General features: G+C 36.7%; 1 protein-coding gene across 2 annotated transcripts in view; it reads left to right on the top strand.

The window, feature by feature from the left end:
- The window catches only part of RIC1 (RIC1 homolog, RAB6A GEF complex partner 1), a 52,709-nt gene that overhangs the window by 16,413 nt on the left and 16,057 nt on the right, over positions 1 to 20,239 (top strand). The window contains exons 3-10 of one of the 2 annotated variants that reach the window (XM_065861245.2): positions 432 to 508; positions 14,050 to 14,157; positions 14,745 to 14,887; positions 15,129 to 15,262; positions 16,240 to 16,331; positions 17,446 to 17,534; positions 18,506 to 18,650; positions 19,160 to 19,208. In XM_065861245.2, coding sequence (XP_065717317.1) covers positions 432 to 508; positions 14,050 to 14,157; positions 14,745 to 14,887; positions 15,129 to 15,262; positions 16,240 to 16,331; positions 17,446 to 17,534; positions 18,506 to 18,650; positions 19,160 to 19,208 — 837 coding nt within the window. Of the gene's footprint in view, positions 1 to 431; positions 509 to 14,049; positions 14,158 to 14,744; positions 14,888 to 15,125; positions 15,263 to 16,239; positions 16,332 to 17,445; positions 17,535 to 18,505; positions 18,651 to 19,159; positions 19,209 to 20,239 lie in introns of both variants that reach the window. The other variant, XM_065861244.2, reaches the window with a different exon arrangement.

Raw genomic sequence — 20,239 nt, 5'->3', positions numbered from 1 at the left:
ATCAACTCTGAGAGCCAGTGCCCACCCAGCTTCTCTGAACTCTCTGGTGTGTGTGTGTGTGTGTGTGTGTGTGTGTGTGTGTGTGTTCAAACACCTGAAGTTCTTGCTCTGAATGCTTCCTACCATCTACTACAGGCTTTCTGCATTAATTCTCTTAATTGGTGGGAATTAGGTTCTTAGATTCTAAATAGCTGATATAGCTGTCTATTCTTATGTACTCTTATGAATCAGAGGAATTTTTTTGCTGGATGCATACATCATGGGTTTTAATTCAAATGAATTTCAATACACAGTCTTTTAAGATACCTGGTACTTGTTATGAGTGTGTATTTGTGCTCAATATATAAGATATGTAGAAGTTGCAAGATTCTCTATAGGTATTACTCATGCAGATAGCCCAGATATCTATCTTACCAGTGTTTCTCTTTCAGACTGCAAATGGATACATCTTATTTTTTGAAATCCCATCAGCAAGAGACAAGTATCTTTATGAGCCAATGTATCCTAAGTAAGTATTTTAAAATTTCTTTGCATCCCCACAGTGTGGAAAAATACATATGACTAGACAAGTCCTAGGCAGATTTTATGATAAAAAATATTTACTTCCAAAATATATTTTAAAACTTGGTAAGCGTATGAATCGTAATTCCTATGACTTAGAGTCGGTTCAGAGAAGTCGGTCTAATTGATGTGCTGTGCACTGGTGAGATTCTTTAGCTCCTTTTTATAAGCTCACAAAATCCTAAATAGCAGGATTAAGATTGTTTAATTTTATAATTTGAGGTAGTCTCTTGAACTCATCATGTTTAACAAGCTTTAATAATTCCTTTTGAGTAACTCAGCTGAATAAGTCATGTAAGAACTATCACGGTGCAACGTTTTAATAAATTCCTCTCCATTCCCCCACTTTGTAGTAACTTAGAGATTTTTGAAACAAATGGGGAATAAATTCTCAATATTTTGGAAAGAATATTAACCAGTTCTAGTAAGAATATATGAGTATTTTAGCTGCAGTGCATTATATTGTAATTATAATTTTCTGTATTGTGAATGACAAAATATATATTATGTGTTAAAGTGTGACTGTATGTTGGATGTATTTGTAGTTGAGTCAGTTGACTTGTAATAGGATTTGTCAAAATTGGAAAATATTTAGGAGAAATTAAAACCTCAAGGGATGTATTTACCTGTGTCTGCGTTGTGTTTAGATAGGCAGAATCTATAGTCATTGATGGGATCAAATTTGTCCACAAGAATAATGAAACAGTCTTGATTTCTCATTGGCTAGAAGCTGCTTTTTTGATCTATCTCTCTCTCTATACTTTCATCATTATGGTAATCCTAGTGAACTTAATTTAAAGTTTTTTACATATTCATAAAATGAATTAAATTTGATTGATGGGTGTCTTCAAATGGTCATCTGTGAGGATCAGTGGATAACCTATGATGCCATGTAAGAGGAAAATGTTTTTGTTCTTCTAAACCATAACTGTTAAACCATGAACATTAGAAAGAAGAGTCAGGTCTTCACAAGCATCTACCTTTTAAATCTCTATTCTTTTACAAGTGCTTATAGGAAGAAATGACCTGGCAGGTAGCAAATGAATTCCTACTTCATTGAATGGAAGGTTTTATGTTTCTTGCTGCTATAATGCATCTTCTGGCCTGTGAAACAGCCTTCCAAGCTCTGGAATTAAATGGAATTTACTGTTGCAACTCACTTGTCTATTTTTCAAAAACCTGAGACTAATGTAGACAAACCATATGACATCCCTTGCCTTTTCTGAGACCTGAATAGCATTTTTTTAAACTGAATTTTTAGATCTGACGTGCTATTATCACAAAAAAAAGCAGCAGCCAGCCTGTTACTGCAACCTGTTGCCATAAAGGGAGAGTGTATCTTCAGCTGTGCATAGTGCAAAAGACTGAACAACAATTTGTGGTACTTTCTTCTTGTTCAATTTGGAAAGTTGGAGTTTTTTATTGGCAAAATCTGAAAATGTATGGAAAAATGTGTAAAATATGCAGTAAGAGTTCAAGAAGCAGCTTTGGAAAGATTTTTTTTTTTAGACATACCACATGTAGGGAGGTTTGAAAATATCTATTAAGCAGTCAGTGACTAACCAATTGAAGTTTTATGTAAAACATAAGTAATCGATTTTTATTGACTACGTAAAAGTGTGTATTGAAAATATCTCTCTGATAGCTGTGTTTTGAATGGTCACGTTTTTAAGATGTATAAATATAGCCCAAAAGTGTAAAATGCTGATACTGTGGGTGAATAAGACAAAGTGTTTATCCCAAGAGTGTTTATGACAGGTTGCACAGAATCTCCTAAGACTGATGCATGTGCTTAACTTTAAGAAGGGGAATAATCTTCCTCAATTTATTGGGAAGACTAATCTGTCTATATTTAGCCCTCGATTTTGAAAACCTACATAAAATTGCTACTGCTCTGGCTATACTAGATCGAAACAAAGACACAAGCATTTGTGTGTGAAAAATGCCTGCTGCGATTAACAAAAAAAATGTTCTATTAGACCCCAACACAAATTGAACAAACTAACTAAACCAATGTCTCAGAATTGAAGCTTGTAATTTTAACTTTCTTCTGGCATATGTTCATTTTCCAAATATGATGTTTCACCAAAATGCTTGGATTTAATTTCTACTGTACAGAACAATAACAAATTAATTTTCTTAAATCTGAAGTTGTTACAAATCAGTGAAAGGCCTTGTATGTGACTTGCCTTGTGCTTCAAAGGGGACATCTTACTGTTTTCTCCCATCATAACTGTGTGTTCTTGGCTCCTTCCTCTATGTTGACAGCAGTGATTGTGCAGCTGTGCCTTAAGTAATGTTGGTTTGCTGACCTGATGGGGAAACTAAACCTGCCTGTCTCCCTTCTTTACCCCTCCCCACCCCCTCCTCTGGATTCCAGTAGCTTAATTTGCAAGTTGACTTACAATAAAAGGTTGGCATTAGAAAATGGTGACCTTGAAGTAGCACCATGTAGTAGCACTGGGAAGTTCAAAAAGATAGAGTGGTCAGTGATACTATGATAGTTCTCATATGATAGTTCATGCTAAAACAATTGCTTGCAACATTTTAACTCTCATGCAATTATTATGTCTTCTCCAGCTCTGTCTTATGTGGTTATTAACTTAATGTCAGGCAAAGTGAGTGAGAAGGTGTTGTCCTTACATTAGTGGTGTGATAGGATAGCTGCTGGAAACAAGTCAGTAAAAACTTCTGGTAAGCAGAATGAGGCTTGTTCTCTAGTATCCTTTCTTTAAGTAATAAGGGCCAGTTCTGACAGAAACATAAAAATTTCAATGTAGTGACTACAGAAAATAACCAAAAATTCTCTTAATTCACCTTCACCTTGAACAGAATTCTTAAGTAGTGCAGGTCAACTTAATGAGGTGGTTGTACACTGGGAGTACACATCAGTAATGTCCTCAGCTGTGCCAAAATGCTGGTGCACTGTTTCCTAGTTTAGTCAGTATCCTGAAGCTGAATTTGTGGCTAGGTTTGATCCCATACAAGTGAAGACGTTGAGAAAGGTGGTGTTTAAATTCTCATGTCAGCTTAGCTCTCATTTAAATGAAATGTGTATGTCTTACCATAAGTTAAAAAAAGAGGGTCAGCAAGGTAGGTAATAAGGTACACGATAGACAGACACTTTCTTGACTTTAGTTATTTTTGCAGTATTCCAGATTGGGACACTGGTAGCAGCAGTAAAGTTATAGCTTTACGTGCTATTTGGTATTTTTTAAATAGGTGCTTTAAAATTTGCTTGATAGTGATTTAGCTTTGATTTGGAGAAAAAGACTAAAAATGTGGCTGAAAATAGAAATCACTCCTCATTCATCCATATTGGAGAGGGTTGTTTGTGGAGAAAAAGTACAGTCCTTAGTTTATAGTTGGTATTACAGAGTTGTTGCTACATATGGCTCTGGAGTGAGAGAATCCAGAAGACCCTGACTGTGTTTGATCTGTTAACAGAACTATTCTAGCATATAGTTATTGTATAAACTGTAATAAGAGCTGCAGAAGTATTTTGCTGGTACAACTTGAACGAAACTGCCTCAAAGTAAAACAAACAAACAAACAAAACCCTGAACCAACCAGCCAAAAAAAACGCCCAAACCAAAACTATATGGGAAGTGACAGAAACACTTTTGCTTTTTATAACTCAGTATGCATTGCAGTATATCTAATCACAGTATATTTTTTTTTGTTTGCTTGTTTTGTTTTTTTTGTGTGTGTTTTGGTTTTTTTTAGATCAAAGTCTCTCCCTTTTCTCCCAATCTAATCAACACCTGTTTAATATAATAGAAGAGCTGAAGTGTGATTTGAGGCTAAGCTCTCATCATGTTTGAATGCAAGAGTCTCTACTTCCCTATATTTTTTAGTAATGTGAAATAATTAGATTTTGAGAAGTGAGGTTGAGTGAAATCCCTCTGCGCCTTGCTATTGTTTGTTTAAAACCAGACAGAATCAGGGTCTGGTATGGTTTCCTGTTTAAAAGTGCCGATTTAGCATGACCTCCTTTGCATATCAACCTATTGTAATGGTCTTGATATTCTGAAATTAAGTGTTTTAATGGAAGTGCTGGAATTCAAGATTATCAATGTTTGTGGCTGGAGCCCATGAAACCTTTTAATTTTGTTCTATCAATATCTAAGGGCATAGCTCTTACAAAATTGAGAATATATGAAATACTTTAAGGTGGCTGAGTGGAAAATCCTATTTAAAGGCTGGCTATTTCATACCTTTAGAGGTTTATCAGTTTAAAATAAACTTATGTAGATATGGTACAGGTTAAGAAACTGACGTTTTATGTAAAATCTGTTCTTAGAATGTTGTGATGAAACAAGTGCTTGTAGTGTAAGTACAGCAGTCTGTCATGAGTTCTGAGTATTCATATATTTTAAAAAAGAAGCTTTTGAAATTTTTTCCTCATGTCAGTTGACAGTTTTTTGTCAAACTGCAGTATTTTAGGAATGTTATCAATTGCAGTTGTTCTCTTGAAAGAAATATTTCTGGCTCTCTTGATATTTTTCTAGGAATTGCTAGTCTCTTCTTGGAATTAACAGACATTCAATGAAAACCTAAAGTCTCCTGCTTAATTTGTTAGACTAAAAGCACGAAAACCAGAAAAAACCAGTAATTGTGGTGGGGTTTTGTTTTGTTTTGTTGTGTTTTGTTTTAAATCGACCCAGAATAGTCTACAGCTTCCTTCCAGCTCTTGGAGAGAATCAGTATTGGCCATTAGCCCACATTCTGGGATACTTTCCTGTGGTACTTTCCTGCAGTGAGTGCAAGTACAAAGTCCCACTTCAATTAGTTCAATCTAATTTTACCACCATATTACAGAAGTCATTATTAAGTGTCGTGGTTTAACCCCAGCCAGCAACTAAGCCCCACAGAGAGACTGGCTCTTTTTGCCCTGATGGGACGGGGGAGGGAATTTGAAGGGTAAAAGTGAGAGACACAGTTTATTAAGTAAAGCAAAAGCTGCACACACAAGCAAAGCAAAACATGGAATTTATTCACAGCTTCCCACAGGCAGGCAGGTGATCACCCATCCCAAGGACAGCAGGGCTCCAGCACGTGTTATTTAGGAACACAAACACCATCACCCCAAACGTCCACCCCTCCTTCCTTCTTCCCCCCAAATACATGCTGAGCATAATGTCATACGGTGTGGAATATCCCATTGGCCAGTCTGGGTCAGCTGCTCTGTCCCCTCCCAACTTTTTGCACACCTGGTACAATGTGAGAAACCAAAAAGTCCTGGACTACTTAGCAACAACTAAAACATCTGTGTATTGTCAACATCATTCTTATTCTAAATCGAAAACACAGGAGTATGCCAGCTCCTAGGAAGAAATACAACTCTTCCTCAGCTGAAGCCAGGATAGTATCCACCCTATGTTGTATACCATTTATGTCATGCTCAGCTCTGACACTATCCAGTACATTCTCATTACCCACCACTGCCCTTCCCATTCTTTGATATAATAAACAGATATAATTCCCTTTGTGCGTGAGCCACCCTTATGAAATGCCTGTAAAATGTCCAAAAAGTGTCCGTTGAGTTCATTTAGTCCATGACTTTGGGCTCCATCAGTTATGGTTGTCACTCAGGAAGGAGAGGTTGTGTGTTGAGTGGGGTTACTGGGCACCAAAACCAGCTCAGGTTGGATCACTGCTGCACTTGTACTGCTTCTTGTAAGGCTTGTCCTCTGTTGGTTCATGTGGTTCTTGCTGTAGTGATTCCTATTACATGCAAATCAGATTATGGATTACAACAATTTAAAGCCATTTCCATTCTGTTTAGTCTAGTTTATTGGGTTTAACATTGCAATGAATCACTAGCCTGGCTAGTAACAAGGGGTCCCGTTATAGTTATTCCCTTAATATACAACTCAAATGCTGGGTTTAATATTACTCCTAATTTCTCTACCTTCTTCCTCCCACCCTGGGTGACAGAGGGGAATTGGGGTTGTAGTCAGTTCATCACACGTTGTTTCTGCAGGTCCTTCGTCTTCAAGGGGAGGATTCATCATGCTCTTCCACTGTTCCAGTGTGGAGTCACTCGTACAGGACACAGTTCTTCACAAACTTCTCCAACATGGAGAAGCCCTTCCCATTGGTTGCAATTCATCATTAACTGCTCCAGCATGAGTCCCTTCCATGGGGAAGGGGATGTGCCCTTCGAGCACATCAACCTTATCTGGCGTGGGGTCCTCCGCAGGCTGATGGTGGATCTCTGCTCCACTGTGGACTGCAGGGGGACAGCTGGCCTCACCATGGTCTGCACCAAAGGCTGTGGGAAGGTCTGTGCTCCAGCATCTGAAGGGCCTCCTCCCCCTCCTTCTTCACTGGCCTTGGTTCCTGCAGAGCTGTTACAGCTCAAGTTCACACTGGAGTTCCAGCCTGCCCAGTACAGCAGCACAGAAACAACAGCGATGCCGTGGCCATCTGCCAGCCCAGGCGCATCGCCCTTGCTGTTATCAAAATGTTCCCAGGCCCTGCAGAGTAGGATCATAAGCAGTAGAGCGAGTAGCCACTAATAAGCACTAGACTCTAATATATAGTAAGGTAATCAAGCCCCATGGCAAGCACAGAAGCCAGCTGATTAATAGCTAAGCAGCAATAACACCTGTAAATTTGATCCAGCACATTCCAATCAAACCCGTAGTTATCTTGAACCCTTCAAGCCCCACGTTGAGTGCCAAAAAGGACTGATGTGGTTTAATTCCAGACAGCAAATAAGCAGGCAGGTGTTCACCCATCCCCAGGACAGCAGTGCTCCATCACGTGTAATGGTTGCTTGGGAAGACAAACACCATCACCCTAAACGTCTCCCCCACTTCCTTCTTCATCCCCCCAAATATATGCTGAGCATAATGTCATATGGTGTGGAATATCCCTTTGATCAGCTGGGGTTGGCTGTCCTGGCTGTGTCCACTCCCAACTTCTTGTGTGCCTGGCATGGCTGAAAAGTCTTTGCTTAGCAACAACTAAAATATCAGTGTATTATCAACATCATTCTCATTCTAAATTGAAAACACAGGAGTATGCCAGCTCCTAGGAAAAAAATTAACTCTTCCCAGGCAAAAACAGGACACCTAGATAAAACATGAAGAAAACATATCTATGGCCAGACAATAGAAGAGTAAAATAAAATTAATCTCCACTTCTGATACACTTCAGAAAAGTGGCAGTGCTTACAAGAAAATTTGTAGCTTTGTAAGTTGTGGCAAGGTATGGCAATAGTTTCTTGAAGAGTTCCCAAAAGAATTTGCACAGATATTCCTTTGTTTAGCAGTGGAGGTTAGTTATTTGTGTTCAGAGTTTTGGCAAGGAGGGTGACTTGAGGATTGGCCTCTTGAAGAGACAGCATGTCGTGACTTAATGCTGAGAATATTTTTGCCTGTAAGAAAGACAAAACCTAAAAAACTTCACGTGGCTAATAAACTAAACCTGGTAACTGGAGATTCTTTTGCCCCAGGTTTTTCATATCCTTATGTGAACCCTGTATTTGAGGGGCCAGTTGTGGGGTGAAGTGAAATGAATGTGTAAATTTAGAATGAGACCTCAGTGGTGTAGATTTTTAAATATCTGAAAATGCTTTAAAAATTGAAATTGTTTTATAGTCAATACGGGCACATCAACAAACTAGTGTTTATATCCTGGCTTACAATGCTGTATTGTTACTTACACATCTGGTTACTGTATTTGAGTCCTACTCTTTCTGGCAGTTTTCAAAGCTTTTTACTTTTCTATAGCAAGGTGGTTTATAGGTGCCATAAATTACCTCATCAGTGGGGAGTTTTTCCTGATTCAGTGGACTTACAATTAGTGTGTACAAAAGTTTTGAACTTCAAACTCTGCAAAGGTAACTGATGAGGTGTACAGTTAATTAACTTACTAAATAATTTTTGTTTGGAATTAAGTTTGTACTCAACTTTAACAGTGTGGTTTTCCTTATAAGTTGTTTTTGGCATTGGTTGGAAAATGTATTTTTAAAACTGAATTAGTTGTAGAATATTTATTAATCATTATGGCACTTGCTAGCCTTTGCTGTGGTTTGAGAGGTTTAAAATGTCATCAAGAAACCTTTGCAACTGGAATAATAGTTTGGTGAACTATTTAGATTTTTTACACAAATAGTTAACATACTAGCTAGTTATTTCTCAAACCACAGAAACCTGTTATTGATTGTGTAGAAAAGGCTGTACTAAGAACTGCTTTTCTAAACCCTTATTCATTCTTTATAGTTGTTCCTATAGACTGTCTTTTAAATTTTTGTTTGTCCAGCTCTTGCCAATCTGTGTATGTGTAGTTCTGGATTCAGCCAGACATTTAGTCTTCGCTGGTGGCTGCCTGCAGTGTACAGTGGAGAGATGCAGGTTTAGGGGTGAGAAGATGCTAGTTGTATGGGTATCAAAGCTCAATATGTAACTTGTTTTACTTGCTTGAGAACCATTCCTAAAAAACGTGGTGGGCAGTGAATTATTAATGAAGAATCACATGTTTAGAGGTGATGATGCAGGCTCTTTGAATCAGGTGTTAACAAAATCAAGTCTTCGGCTGTACAGACAATTCGCTGACTGATGTCTTCACATGAGCCATTTTGAAAGTTAATAAACATTATGCAATTGTCCTAACGCAACAGTAATAGTTGTTGTCAGTTTTTTGCTTTTGTGCCTTCAAGAAGATCATTTAGAGACATTGTTTGCCCTGTTTGTCTCACAGACATAATACTCTTAATATTAGTAGCTGAAACGTCAAGGCGTTTGGGTTTTTTTCTTTTTCTTTTTTTTTTTTTACCCCCCGAAATACTATTGAATAAACTATTTTAGCAGTAAGAATTAGAAATACCATATCCCCAAAGTAGTATGAAAATATTTTACCTTGTTTGTATCAATTATTTATTCTAAAGATACTTACTGATGAACAGGTCTGGAATCTTCAATATTTTTTTCAGTGAAATGTCACCATTACTACTGAATCAGCTGCAATTTGATTAGAGAGACTGGATTATTTGTTTTTTATTTTTTATTACTGTGCTACTTGCCATTAGCCACAGTATTTGGGCTTTTTCTGGAAGCTTAATATTTGTTGATTGTGAGAGTATCTCTGAACTTTTCTGAGTTGTTATCCAGCCGTAACAGCTGCCTATATTACTATGATTACCCTAGATAGTAAGGTGAAACCTTAAATCCTAATGTAATGCTATTTCTACCTCTAGAATAGAATTCTCCAGTAATAAGCAGAAAATGGTGACCATTATTGTGAAAACCTGGAGACTTAGACTAAAGAAGATAATGTGTTATATCTTAATTGCAAATAATAAAGAAGTCCGTAGGTACATCTTTTCAGATTGTACTGTAAATTATTTCCAAAGTATGTCTTAGTTGCTTCTTCTAGCGGTGACTAAGTCTGGTAATTATATTTCTGAGTGAGTTTTATCCATGGATGATGCTGTATCACTTAACCATTGTTCATGTAGTGAAGGACGTAAGAGCAGTATTGTGCTGCTAGAGAAATGAGCTGGATGGGTTCTGTTACATCCCTGAACCTCCCCCCTGCCCCAGGTATAAACCCCAAGAAAAGCCTTCCCAGTTCAGGGGAGGCTAGCTGACTATACTTTTGCATGGTGCTGCCATGCTTAAGGTTTGTTGTCTTTTTTTGGGGGAGGCAGGAGATGGTGGGGGATGGCAAGGGTTTAAATAAACTTCTCCATTTGCTCATTGTTGCATCTTGCATCAGAGTCTGAGCTTACAGTTTTTAATTCTAACAGGACCCGTGTTACTTCCAGAGCCAGTTCTTCCCCTGTGAGGAAATCAAATGAATAAAAAGTGTTAGGACTTCATGCTAAGAACTTTAGCAATTCACCTGTTTATAGGCTTCTCTCTCATTTTGGGCATGTCAGGTTAGAATTGAACAGCAAGAGAGGATTAATGGGAAAATTTAGAGAATTGAAGATTGGAGAAAGAGGACAAGCCCTTAAGGTAGACTTACATTTACTATTGTTCTTTATCTTCACTTAAAAGGTGATTCATGACATACGGTTAGTCCTTCAACATCAGAAAGACATTTTGTTCACAGAAAACAGAGCACTATATGGTGTAACAAGCATATCACTGATGACACGCAAAATAGGGAGCAGATAGTGAACCTGGTGATGTTAAAAATATCTTGATCTTCAAGATCTGAAACTTACCCACAGACCTTCTAATTTACTTTTAAAAAAACAGCCTGCGTCTTCCCATGTTTGGGGTTTTCTTGAGTTGCAGATGTAGTGGGAGATTTTTCTGAGTTCAGAGTGTTAAGAGATTTTATTCACAGGTTTAGTTATGTTAACAGATCCCGTGCAAATAGAAGTAAAGTTTTAGTATTTGTTTTGACAGGCGCAGTTAGTTGGTCACTGGAATGAGTCCATTTCTCTCAATTCCTATGCAAAAGTGAGTTACTTAAAGTTTGGCTACAATGATTGCAGACGCTGATGTGGCAACCCAGACCAAACATTCTTTCCTGCTTCGGTCAGCAATACACATTCTTTGTTTAAAGGTCAAAGTAACTAAACTAGTAAGGCTGACTCATGCAGATGTGAACTGCATAAACGCAGTGCGCTTTTGATTGTGCTCCCTTTGCACCCATAGTAAGTGTTTCTGTTGTAATCAATGAATTCAGTGTAACTGCAGGCAATGAATTAAAATACTGACATTTTGAGTTTCAGTCATGATGATAGTTCCCTCAGGGGAAAAAGATACACTCTGCAGATGGTAACAGATTTGCTTAAACTAGCTCATGAAACTGAAAATATTCAAATATTCTTGCAAGCTATTTTTATCTGGTATGTTTAAGGGAAGAGAAGCCTGACCACATGGAGACTTGAAATTTCTCTTCTAGCAAAGGATGTGTTTTGTTTTGAACTATGCTGTTCCCATTCTGACTACAGTTTGTGCTGTGCAGAAACACAGTGTTTGTACTTCGTTATGTACCTCAGTCAGTTACAACAGGCATGTTATATGGTGTGTTACATGGACATAACAGTAACATTTATGCATTACACAACCCTTTTCTCTCAATTTTAGTTGTTTGCTTGGAAGATTCTTGATAAGCCAGAGTCATTTGCTCTTGCTTGGGGATATGCTGTCTGGACTGTTATGTCCACATGTGTTGAAAGGCATCTCTCCAAACACCTGGGGTTCTGTAAGTGTTTCTTCAGCCCTCAGGGTGCTGCAGTGCAAATAGTGACATAGGGATTTGGAGGAATTAATCCTATATCATGTATTTTTTTATCTGTTAATTCCCTCACTCTGAAAGATACCAGACCACATCAGGTGAACTTGGCTTCATGAACTTAGAGAAATGCACTCTCATGTACCGTTTAAAAAGCGCTCACAACCACCTCATGATGCTAGTATTAGCTAGTCTATTATTATTGTTGTTGTTGTTGTTGTTGTTGTTATTGTTATTATTTCTGGCCTCCTGTGAGTCCATAATAGATAGCTTACAAAAAGGGCTGTTCTTTCCCAAGACAGCTGTATTTTGTAATTAATTTTCTTTTGAAATGCAAAATGAACATTTTAATAATTTAATGTTAATACAAGTTATTATCTGTGGGTGGTAGATTAATTAATTTTACAGTAATTTTACTCATTTTTTGCTATAATCCTTCGTGGTCACCATGATTTTGTTCTGGAAAGATGTTGCTACTTCATCTGCTACCTCCAGAATGTCAAAGGTTGCCTTTGGTTTTACCTTAGCTAGCATATATCTTTGTCCTTGCTGCATAAGAAAAGGTGTAGTATCCATCAAAGAATAACAGATACAATTTTTGTGTTTTGCTGTGAAATGGTAATGAAATTAAAGCACTAGATATCAACTGAGATACCTCAATCTCTTTCCTGCCTTGGTTATCCTCGTGGTATCAAGCTTACCTAAAACTGCAGCTCCTTTGGTTTCTGCCATGTCTTAGGCATCTGCATTGGCTACCCTGATGTAAAATAAAATAAGAGTTTTGTCAGTTAAAATCCAGGGAAAAATTATGTAGATTTGTGTACCTATTGTTTCAGACTAATGAAGTTAGACTAAACTCTAAATTTTCTACAATGCCTTTTTCATGCATAGTTTGCTTTGTTTACTACCATAATAGCTAGTAAACTCTAGCTCTGGAGCCCTCAGTACAGGGCAGGCACAGACCTGTTGGAGAGGGGCCAGAGGAGGCCACAAAAATGATCAGAGGGCTGGCACAGCTCTGCTGTGAGGACAGGCTGAGAGACTTGGGGTTGTTCAGCCTGGAGAACAGGAGCCTCTGGGGAGACCTTATTGTGGCCTTTCAGTACTTAAAAAGGACCTGTAAGAAAGATGAGGACAGATTTTTTTAGCAGGGCCTGTTACAACAGGACAAGGGTTAATAGCTTTAAACTAAAGGAGAGGAGATTCAGCCCAGGAAGGAACTTTTTACAATGAGAGTGGTAAAACACTGGCATAGGTTGCCCAGAGGGCTGGTAGATGTCCCAGCCCTGGAGACATTCAAGGCCAGGCTGGATGGGGCACTGAGCAACCTGATCTGGTTGAAGATGTCCCTGCTCATTGCAGGGGGTTGGACTAGATGAGCTTTGGAGCTCTCTTCCAACACAAACTGTTTTATGATTCTATAATGCTCATGACATGGATGAGCTGGAAGACATGTTGCAATACTCAAGATTGTAGGTCAGTTTTCATTAAAAAAAAAAAAAAGTTAATGAAACACATGGCGCATCTGATAACCCAGACAAATAAGACATATGTTAATGATGCTGTATTGAGCTTTAAAGTCACTCCGTTTTGTTAGAGAATGAAATGTGAAATTTAAAATGAATAAAATAAAAATTGGAAGCTTTCTATATCTGGAAGTTCATACTACGTAATGGTCTGTTTAAAGGAAGAAAATCAGTGCTTATTCATCTCTTTTCTTAGTAGTTCTTAGGTTTATTTATTTGCTATAGAGAGATAGATTTATACGAATTACTCTAAGAAGTGGCTACCTGTTGCATTATGCATGTTGAATAAATAGTGTAAACATTGATCTGAAAAAAGGAACTGAAGAAACGTTAACATTTTACTGTCTGTAATATCTGTAATGCATCTTGGCAAAGATTGAATTGGAGATACTTAAAAATTAAACACATTAATTGAAACAGCTGAATACCATTTTATTGAATCAGAATTTGCCTTAATATGTATCATTTATTTTAGGATTACTGTAAGACAGGCTACACAGCTATTAAAGTGTTCATTCTCTGTTCATTGTCTTATTTTGCTTGCATACTCTTTATAGGCATATGGGATGATATGACTGACTAAACATTTTGCTCTGAAATTATGTCCTTGATACGTGAGCGCTGCTTGTGGCAGGTTGCACCTGTCTGGTGTATATATTAATATATGTAGGGGGAAAGGAAGCCACAGGAATCTAAGTCAGTAACTTTTCTCTTTTGAGGGACATTTGTTTCAATTATAGTGTATCTCTTATTTTAGAGGAAGCCCACATCTGAAGGGAACCCCACATTACAAGGAAGAACAGTGTGCTCCTTCATTAAATCTAGAAATGAAGAAAGTGCTGGACTTGCAAGCTTCTATCACAAGGTATGTTCACTAATCATGTCTTAAGAATTTTTCTACATATAGCCATTACTTGTTAAAAAATGAAGGGGAAACTGGATGGAAAAAAAGCTTGTTAAGGACTAATAGTTACTAATACTAACTCTGAGGAGATGAAAAAGTAGATTGCTGTTAAAGAATTCTTTCTGTGCTTGGCTCTACTGATATTTTTGTCAAATAGAAGTGTATAGCACATATATGTTCAGTATTACATTATGTTACTGTAAATGTGTTTGTGCTTGGGCTTAAAGTATGGATCAGAGATTTTGTGGAGACATAGGGTATATAAGAGCAAAATGATAAATAGCATTTCAACATTTCTTGAGCTGACCACAGAGAGTCCCTGTTTGTCCTGGAAAAACTTTTTGTTTACCTCTTCCTTTTTTTTCTGGTGATTGCCTTCCCTATAAAACTTTGAACATGCTAAGTATGTGTGTGTGAGAAATTGGTGGAACAATATAGAACTGACGTGGTGTGGAAAAGTAACAAAGTGCAATTTGTGAATTAATTGATTTTTCTGTTGCATTGATTTGAGATGTAGTTTTTTAGAGAATGACAAATACCTTTATTAGTTTGCAGTCCATGTTAGAGGATCTGCTTGTTGCTACTGCTGATGGATTTCTCCATCTTATTCACTGGGATGGTGTGACCAATGGAAGGAAGGCCATCAACCTATGCACAGTTCCATTTTCTGTGGACCTGCAGTCTTCTCGAGGTAGGTTTTGGGGTTTTTTATTGCTTATGATTGTTAACTATTGGCAAAATACCATCTACTATAAAATATTACCTCTGTTCTCAAGCAGAGATGGGAAAAATGTGCATTTCATAAATGTGAAAAATAACCTGTTGAAATTATTGTTTTTTCTGTGAAGTAATAAGTAAACAACTGAAATGTCTGTTGGCTTGCAATACCACTGTGTTTACACATTTTTAAATTACTGATATTTTCTCAGCAGGTTCGTTTTTGGGCTTTGAAGATGTTTACATCAGAGATATGGAATACTGTGCCACACTTGATGGTTTTGCTGTTGTTTTTAATGATGGCAGAGTTGGTTTCATTACACCAATGTCAAGTAGATTCATTGCTGAGGTATTTTTCCTTTAGTATTTCTAACATGCACTCTACAATAAATGTGTTTTCCTTGGTCTCTTCATTTCAGTTAGCTTTCTACTTTAATTTCTGTTCAGCTGCAAAGAAATTGAAATTTAGCAACTGCTTAAGAGATAATATAAGAACAAGGCTGTATTTCATACCATAATTTGAACTACTTTGTTCTAGGGCTAGTACCTGTCTCTGGGAGAATGTAATTGATAGTATCTTTAATTTTTGCTTATTTTTTCAAAATGTCATTATGGTTCTGAGGTCGTCTTACTGTCTCTGCAACAGACTTCCTGTTGCTGGTTATAAGGGGGGTGATAGGAGGTAGTTTCTCCTACGGCAAAGTATCATAGGTGCTATTTCTGTCTTTTAGCTGTAATCAAGTCTAACAGTTCTCATAGTGACAGTGTACTTCAGAATTTGTTCTAAAGGAATCTTTTCCAACTTAGGTGTTTTCTTACCTGTAATTCAGCCTACAAATTATACTACATTTTGTCATTAGGTCTCTTTAATTACAAAAAACACAAAAGGATTTGCCTAACCTGTCCCAAACTCCTTCACACACTTAACAATATCTACTGTTGCAGATGGAAATTTATTTTCCTGCTTTGCATTTGGTCTTCATCCTTAGTACCATCTACTCATTCTTATGCTGTATCAAGTATATTCTTGCATTACAGGTATTGACTTACTTTGGTTATTCAGAACTCTGATAAACAGTTTACTTACATACTGGCATCTTCCTGTAATTTTCGTTAAGAACAGTGAAACCAGTTTTACATACTATATTTTGTTTACCTGAGTCCTGTCAGTTAATACTGACATGTGCAATAGAAATTTCCTGAGGTGTTGAATGTCGACTGGCATATCTGTAATATGGATTAGATGGGTAGCACAGGGGTGGAAGCTGACTATCATGAATAAAAGACCTGTTTAGCCAAAAATTCTGTGGATTCCTGTCTTTGCAGCAGCTCCATGGTGTCTGGGCACAAGATGTGATTGACGGAACTTGTGTGGCAGTGAATAACAAATACAGGCTAATGGCATTTGGATGTGCCAAGTAAGTTTTGTAAGGCTGGTTCAAGGCGGGGGGGGGGGTGAGATTTCATTGTAAAACTTTGGGGTGTAAGCACTAGTTTCTTCTTGTGTTGCAAGAGTTGTAAAGATGAGAATAATCAGTCTGTCAAGAAGGTAGTAGGGAAGAAGAGAAATGATTGCCTGCTTGAACTGCAAGTGAAATTGATGCTTGCTGTTCAGCTCTGGATAAAAATAAAAAGGTGAATGGACCAGTTGCAAGGATTGGAAAGTGCTGTTTTCCCAATTAATATCGAAGTTAATCTCAAAGCCGGTTTTAAGCAGTTAATTTTATTAATATTGACAAGAATCAGGACTTCACGCCCAACTGAGAAAATGCCCTGTGAAGTGTTGATTTAGTCAGGGAAAATGTTGCCTGTTTGAGTAACTGTGAATATTTAAAAACTAAATATTGCAAAAGCGCCTTTTTGTTTGTGGTTTTATGCTTACTGCTCCTTCCAGAGAGTTTGTTCTGTATAATACTGCTTTAGCTGTTCTGGAGTACAGGTTTGGTGTTTCAAATAATTAATTAATTAATTGGGGTTTCAGTTTTTGTTTGTTTGCGTTTTTATTTTGTTTTGTGTTTGGTTTGTTTGTTTTTAATTTGTGTTTTAGAGCATTTCAACAGACCTGGGTGGTTTAGTCTTCAACTATCTTCTTAAGAAATAGTATTCTTGGTTGTAGTAATAATGCAGCGTGTTGGTGTTTGCCCCTGGAACAGGAATGGTTACTATAATTAATTTGTCTTTGTATGCATTAGTATACTCCTGATGAAATTTGAGCACCGATTGAATACTGACTTCCATCATGGATCGTATTGCATTTGGAAGCCATAAATATATGTGGATTGCGTATTTTCAGGGTACTAAGTAGTCCTAGTGCATTGCTTATTATAGTATTTCTGTTTTGGGTCCCCTGCTGCCTTCTGGAAACTATCTTATACATTTGTGTCATAAAGTTCTTTAAGTGTTACTTGGCACAATGTTTCTGTTCTTGATAAGTTTGGTATTAGTGAGAAAAAAACCAGCTTTTATTAACCTCTTGGAACTGATGAGAAATGTAGATGGTCTGTAGCCTAAAGCATGTGTAATCTCTTCCAGCGGCTCTGTGCAGGTTTATACGATAGATACCACCACTGGTGCCATGCAGTTTTCTCACAAATTGGAGCTGACACCAAAACAATATCCTGGTGAGCTACTTTTATTACTAGAATTTTCCAGCTGTTTTTAGGGTATTAAAAAATATTTTTGTCCTTGATTAGTAAACAGTTATTTGTGGTTTGCATTATCACTGATGGGATTCCTATTTAATCTTGAATGTTTGTAGTAATTTACTATCATGCATTTATTCTTTAGCTACTTGCTTGTAACTAACTTTTGGATATGTTTCACATGTGAGTGTCTGAAGTTGTTTAGGCTTTTTTTTTTTCTTTTATTACTAAATCTGAATCTGAGGTAGATTATAGGCAGTGCTGTTTATGGTTGTTCCTTTTTAAGTGCAGCAGATCTTAGTAGTTCCCACATGTAGCCTTGGCCTTACTTTTCCATTACCCACCTGAGAAAATGTGAGAAAACTGATCATGAATATAATAGAAGTGTGAGTTAACTTGAAGCAACTGACAGGTAGGGTATAGAAAAAAACTGAGTAATCCAGCACTCTACCTGAACTGCAGTGGACAAAAGCTCAGTGGAGTTTTTCACATGAGCGTTGTGGGTTAGAGTGAGGAACATATAGAGTGGATAAATTGCATCTTCAGCTGAAAATGTGTGCACCCACTAAGTCTCAACAAAAAAACCAAATATGTAAATAACAGAGTTTTGCAGTTGTGCTAAGTTCCAAAAGAAGAAATTTCAAGGGTGACTATAAAAATCTTTTATACTAAAATCATTTTTTACCAGAATTGAAATTTTATGGTTGCATCCTAGCATGATGTCTTTCTGGCCTGCTTCTTTGTATTCTTAATTTACTATGAAACTAGACATGTATTGGAAAGGAATTGTGAGTTCTTCATTTGTTGCTTATTAATTTTGAGGTGGCGAAGAGTTTAATTGAAAAATCAATTGTTTATTTTTGTATATTTTTGTTCCTTCTCTTACAGTGAAAGCAGTTCAAGCATGTTTGATGTTTTTCACATTTTTTTTATTGTCTGTTTTTAAACAGATATTTGGAATAAAACAGGACCTGTTAAACTAATCAGATGGTCACCTGATAGCTGTGTTGTGATGGTGACCTGGGAATGTGGAGGCTTGTCCTTATGGAGTGTTTTTGGTGCTCAGCTTATCTGTACTTTAGGAGGTGATTTTGCGTGAGTATCTTTAATGAAATTGTAAAATGTTTTATTAGAAACTTCTATTTTTCTAGTTAAAACATTTAATTAGAAAATAAATAAATGAACTAGCTTTTAATAATCCTTTCTCTGTTATAATTCCTTAGATGTTGGAGTAATTGAGTAAAATTTGGGAGAGAATCATTGAATATAAACAAAAATGTGTTATTTTCCTTTTGTATTTGTCTTTTTAGCCATAAAAGCAAATTACTCTAAAGGCAGTCTTTAGCAGGTAAATATTAAAATTCCCTCAGTGTCAGTACATTCTTGCTGAAAATGTGCTAACATCCAGAAATCACAATTCAATCAGTTAATGCTAGACATCTGATAATTGCATTTCCTTTTAGGCAGTGTCATGGATCAAATAGGCTTTATAATTTGAGATGAGGTTCAATATGGAACTATATGACAGTACAAAGATATGAAGATAATTTCTGATTTTGATGAGGTTATTTCCAAACTCAAGCTTGTTCTGTTCTGTTTTTAAGGTATCAGTCTGATGGTGCCAAAAAGGACCCTCTAAAGATCAGTTCTATGGTAAATATGAATGTAATATTAATGTAAAAATATTGTAATAGGTGGTTAACTTTAAAAATTATTTTTAGTAAAACAGATTTTAAAAATTTCAAACTGACTTTCTTTAGCTCTATTGCTTTCAAATAATAAATCTCTTTATTAAGCTTTCTAACACCAAAGTTAGATTGAGGGAAAAGCGGAGAACTGATGTTTGGTTTTTTTTTCCATGTATAGTCCTATTCATGAAGTGTGCATGACATGCCTTTTCTGGGCATTGATTTAAATGTTAAGAATGAACTGTTTTGGTTCTCCTTAATCTCAGATATATATATATATTTTTTTTTAAACTGGTGCTGTATTTCAGAGTACAATGAGACACAAAACACCACTAGCTGTTATCTTACATACTTCCCTAAGATTACTGTCTTTCCTTTGGCTGTTGAGGCAGCTTAACTTAATATGAACATGAACTCAAGAGAAACTTAACTGCTGCTGTTTTAATACAAACTCATTAACATTAAATCCTGCTAGTCTGTCTAATCACTTGCTGACAAATGTCAAACACACTCAAGGCCTCTTTTACAAACCATGATGAATTGCGTACAAACCATGATTTTATTTATTCATAGCCTAGTTGCTATGAAGATTGACAAATTTAAACGTGCATCCCAGGTGGATGTACATATTTGTGAGGACAGTACAATGTACCTTTTAAAAAAGCACAAAGATTGAAATTCTCATACTGTTAAACTTGATGAACAACTAATGTAATTTTGAGGATCAGTATTTTTTCATACTTGATTCTCCTTGTGTCTTTCTTGTTAGTTGCTTTAAGCTGCAAACTAAACAATCTTACATGGGTGTCTTGCATAGTTAGTTTTCATTTAATCAACATTTTTACATGAAGAAAAGAATTCAAGCTAGATTCCTACTGTTCCTTGTGGATTTTACTGCTATGGGTTGCTTATGATTCCTATAATGATACATTTTAGAACACCAAACACTAAGCTCATGTCTATCATAAGATCAGTTACAGTAAGTTTCTGTAATTC

Source organism: Patagioenas fasciata, chromosome Z (assembly GCF_037038585.1).
Source record: "Patagioenas fasciata isolate bPatFas1 chromosome Z, bPatFas1.hap1, whole genome shotgun sequence".
NCBI classification, from domain to species: domain Eukaryota; kingdom Metazoa; phylum Chordata; class Aves; order Columbiformes; family Columbidae; genus Patagioenas; species Patagioenas fasciata.
Note: the sequence above shows the minus strand (reverse complement) of the source record. Positions and strands in the feature narration are given on the sequence as shown.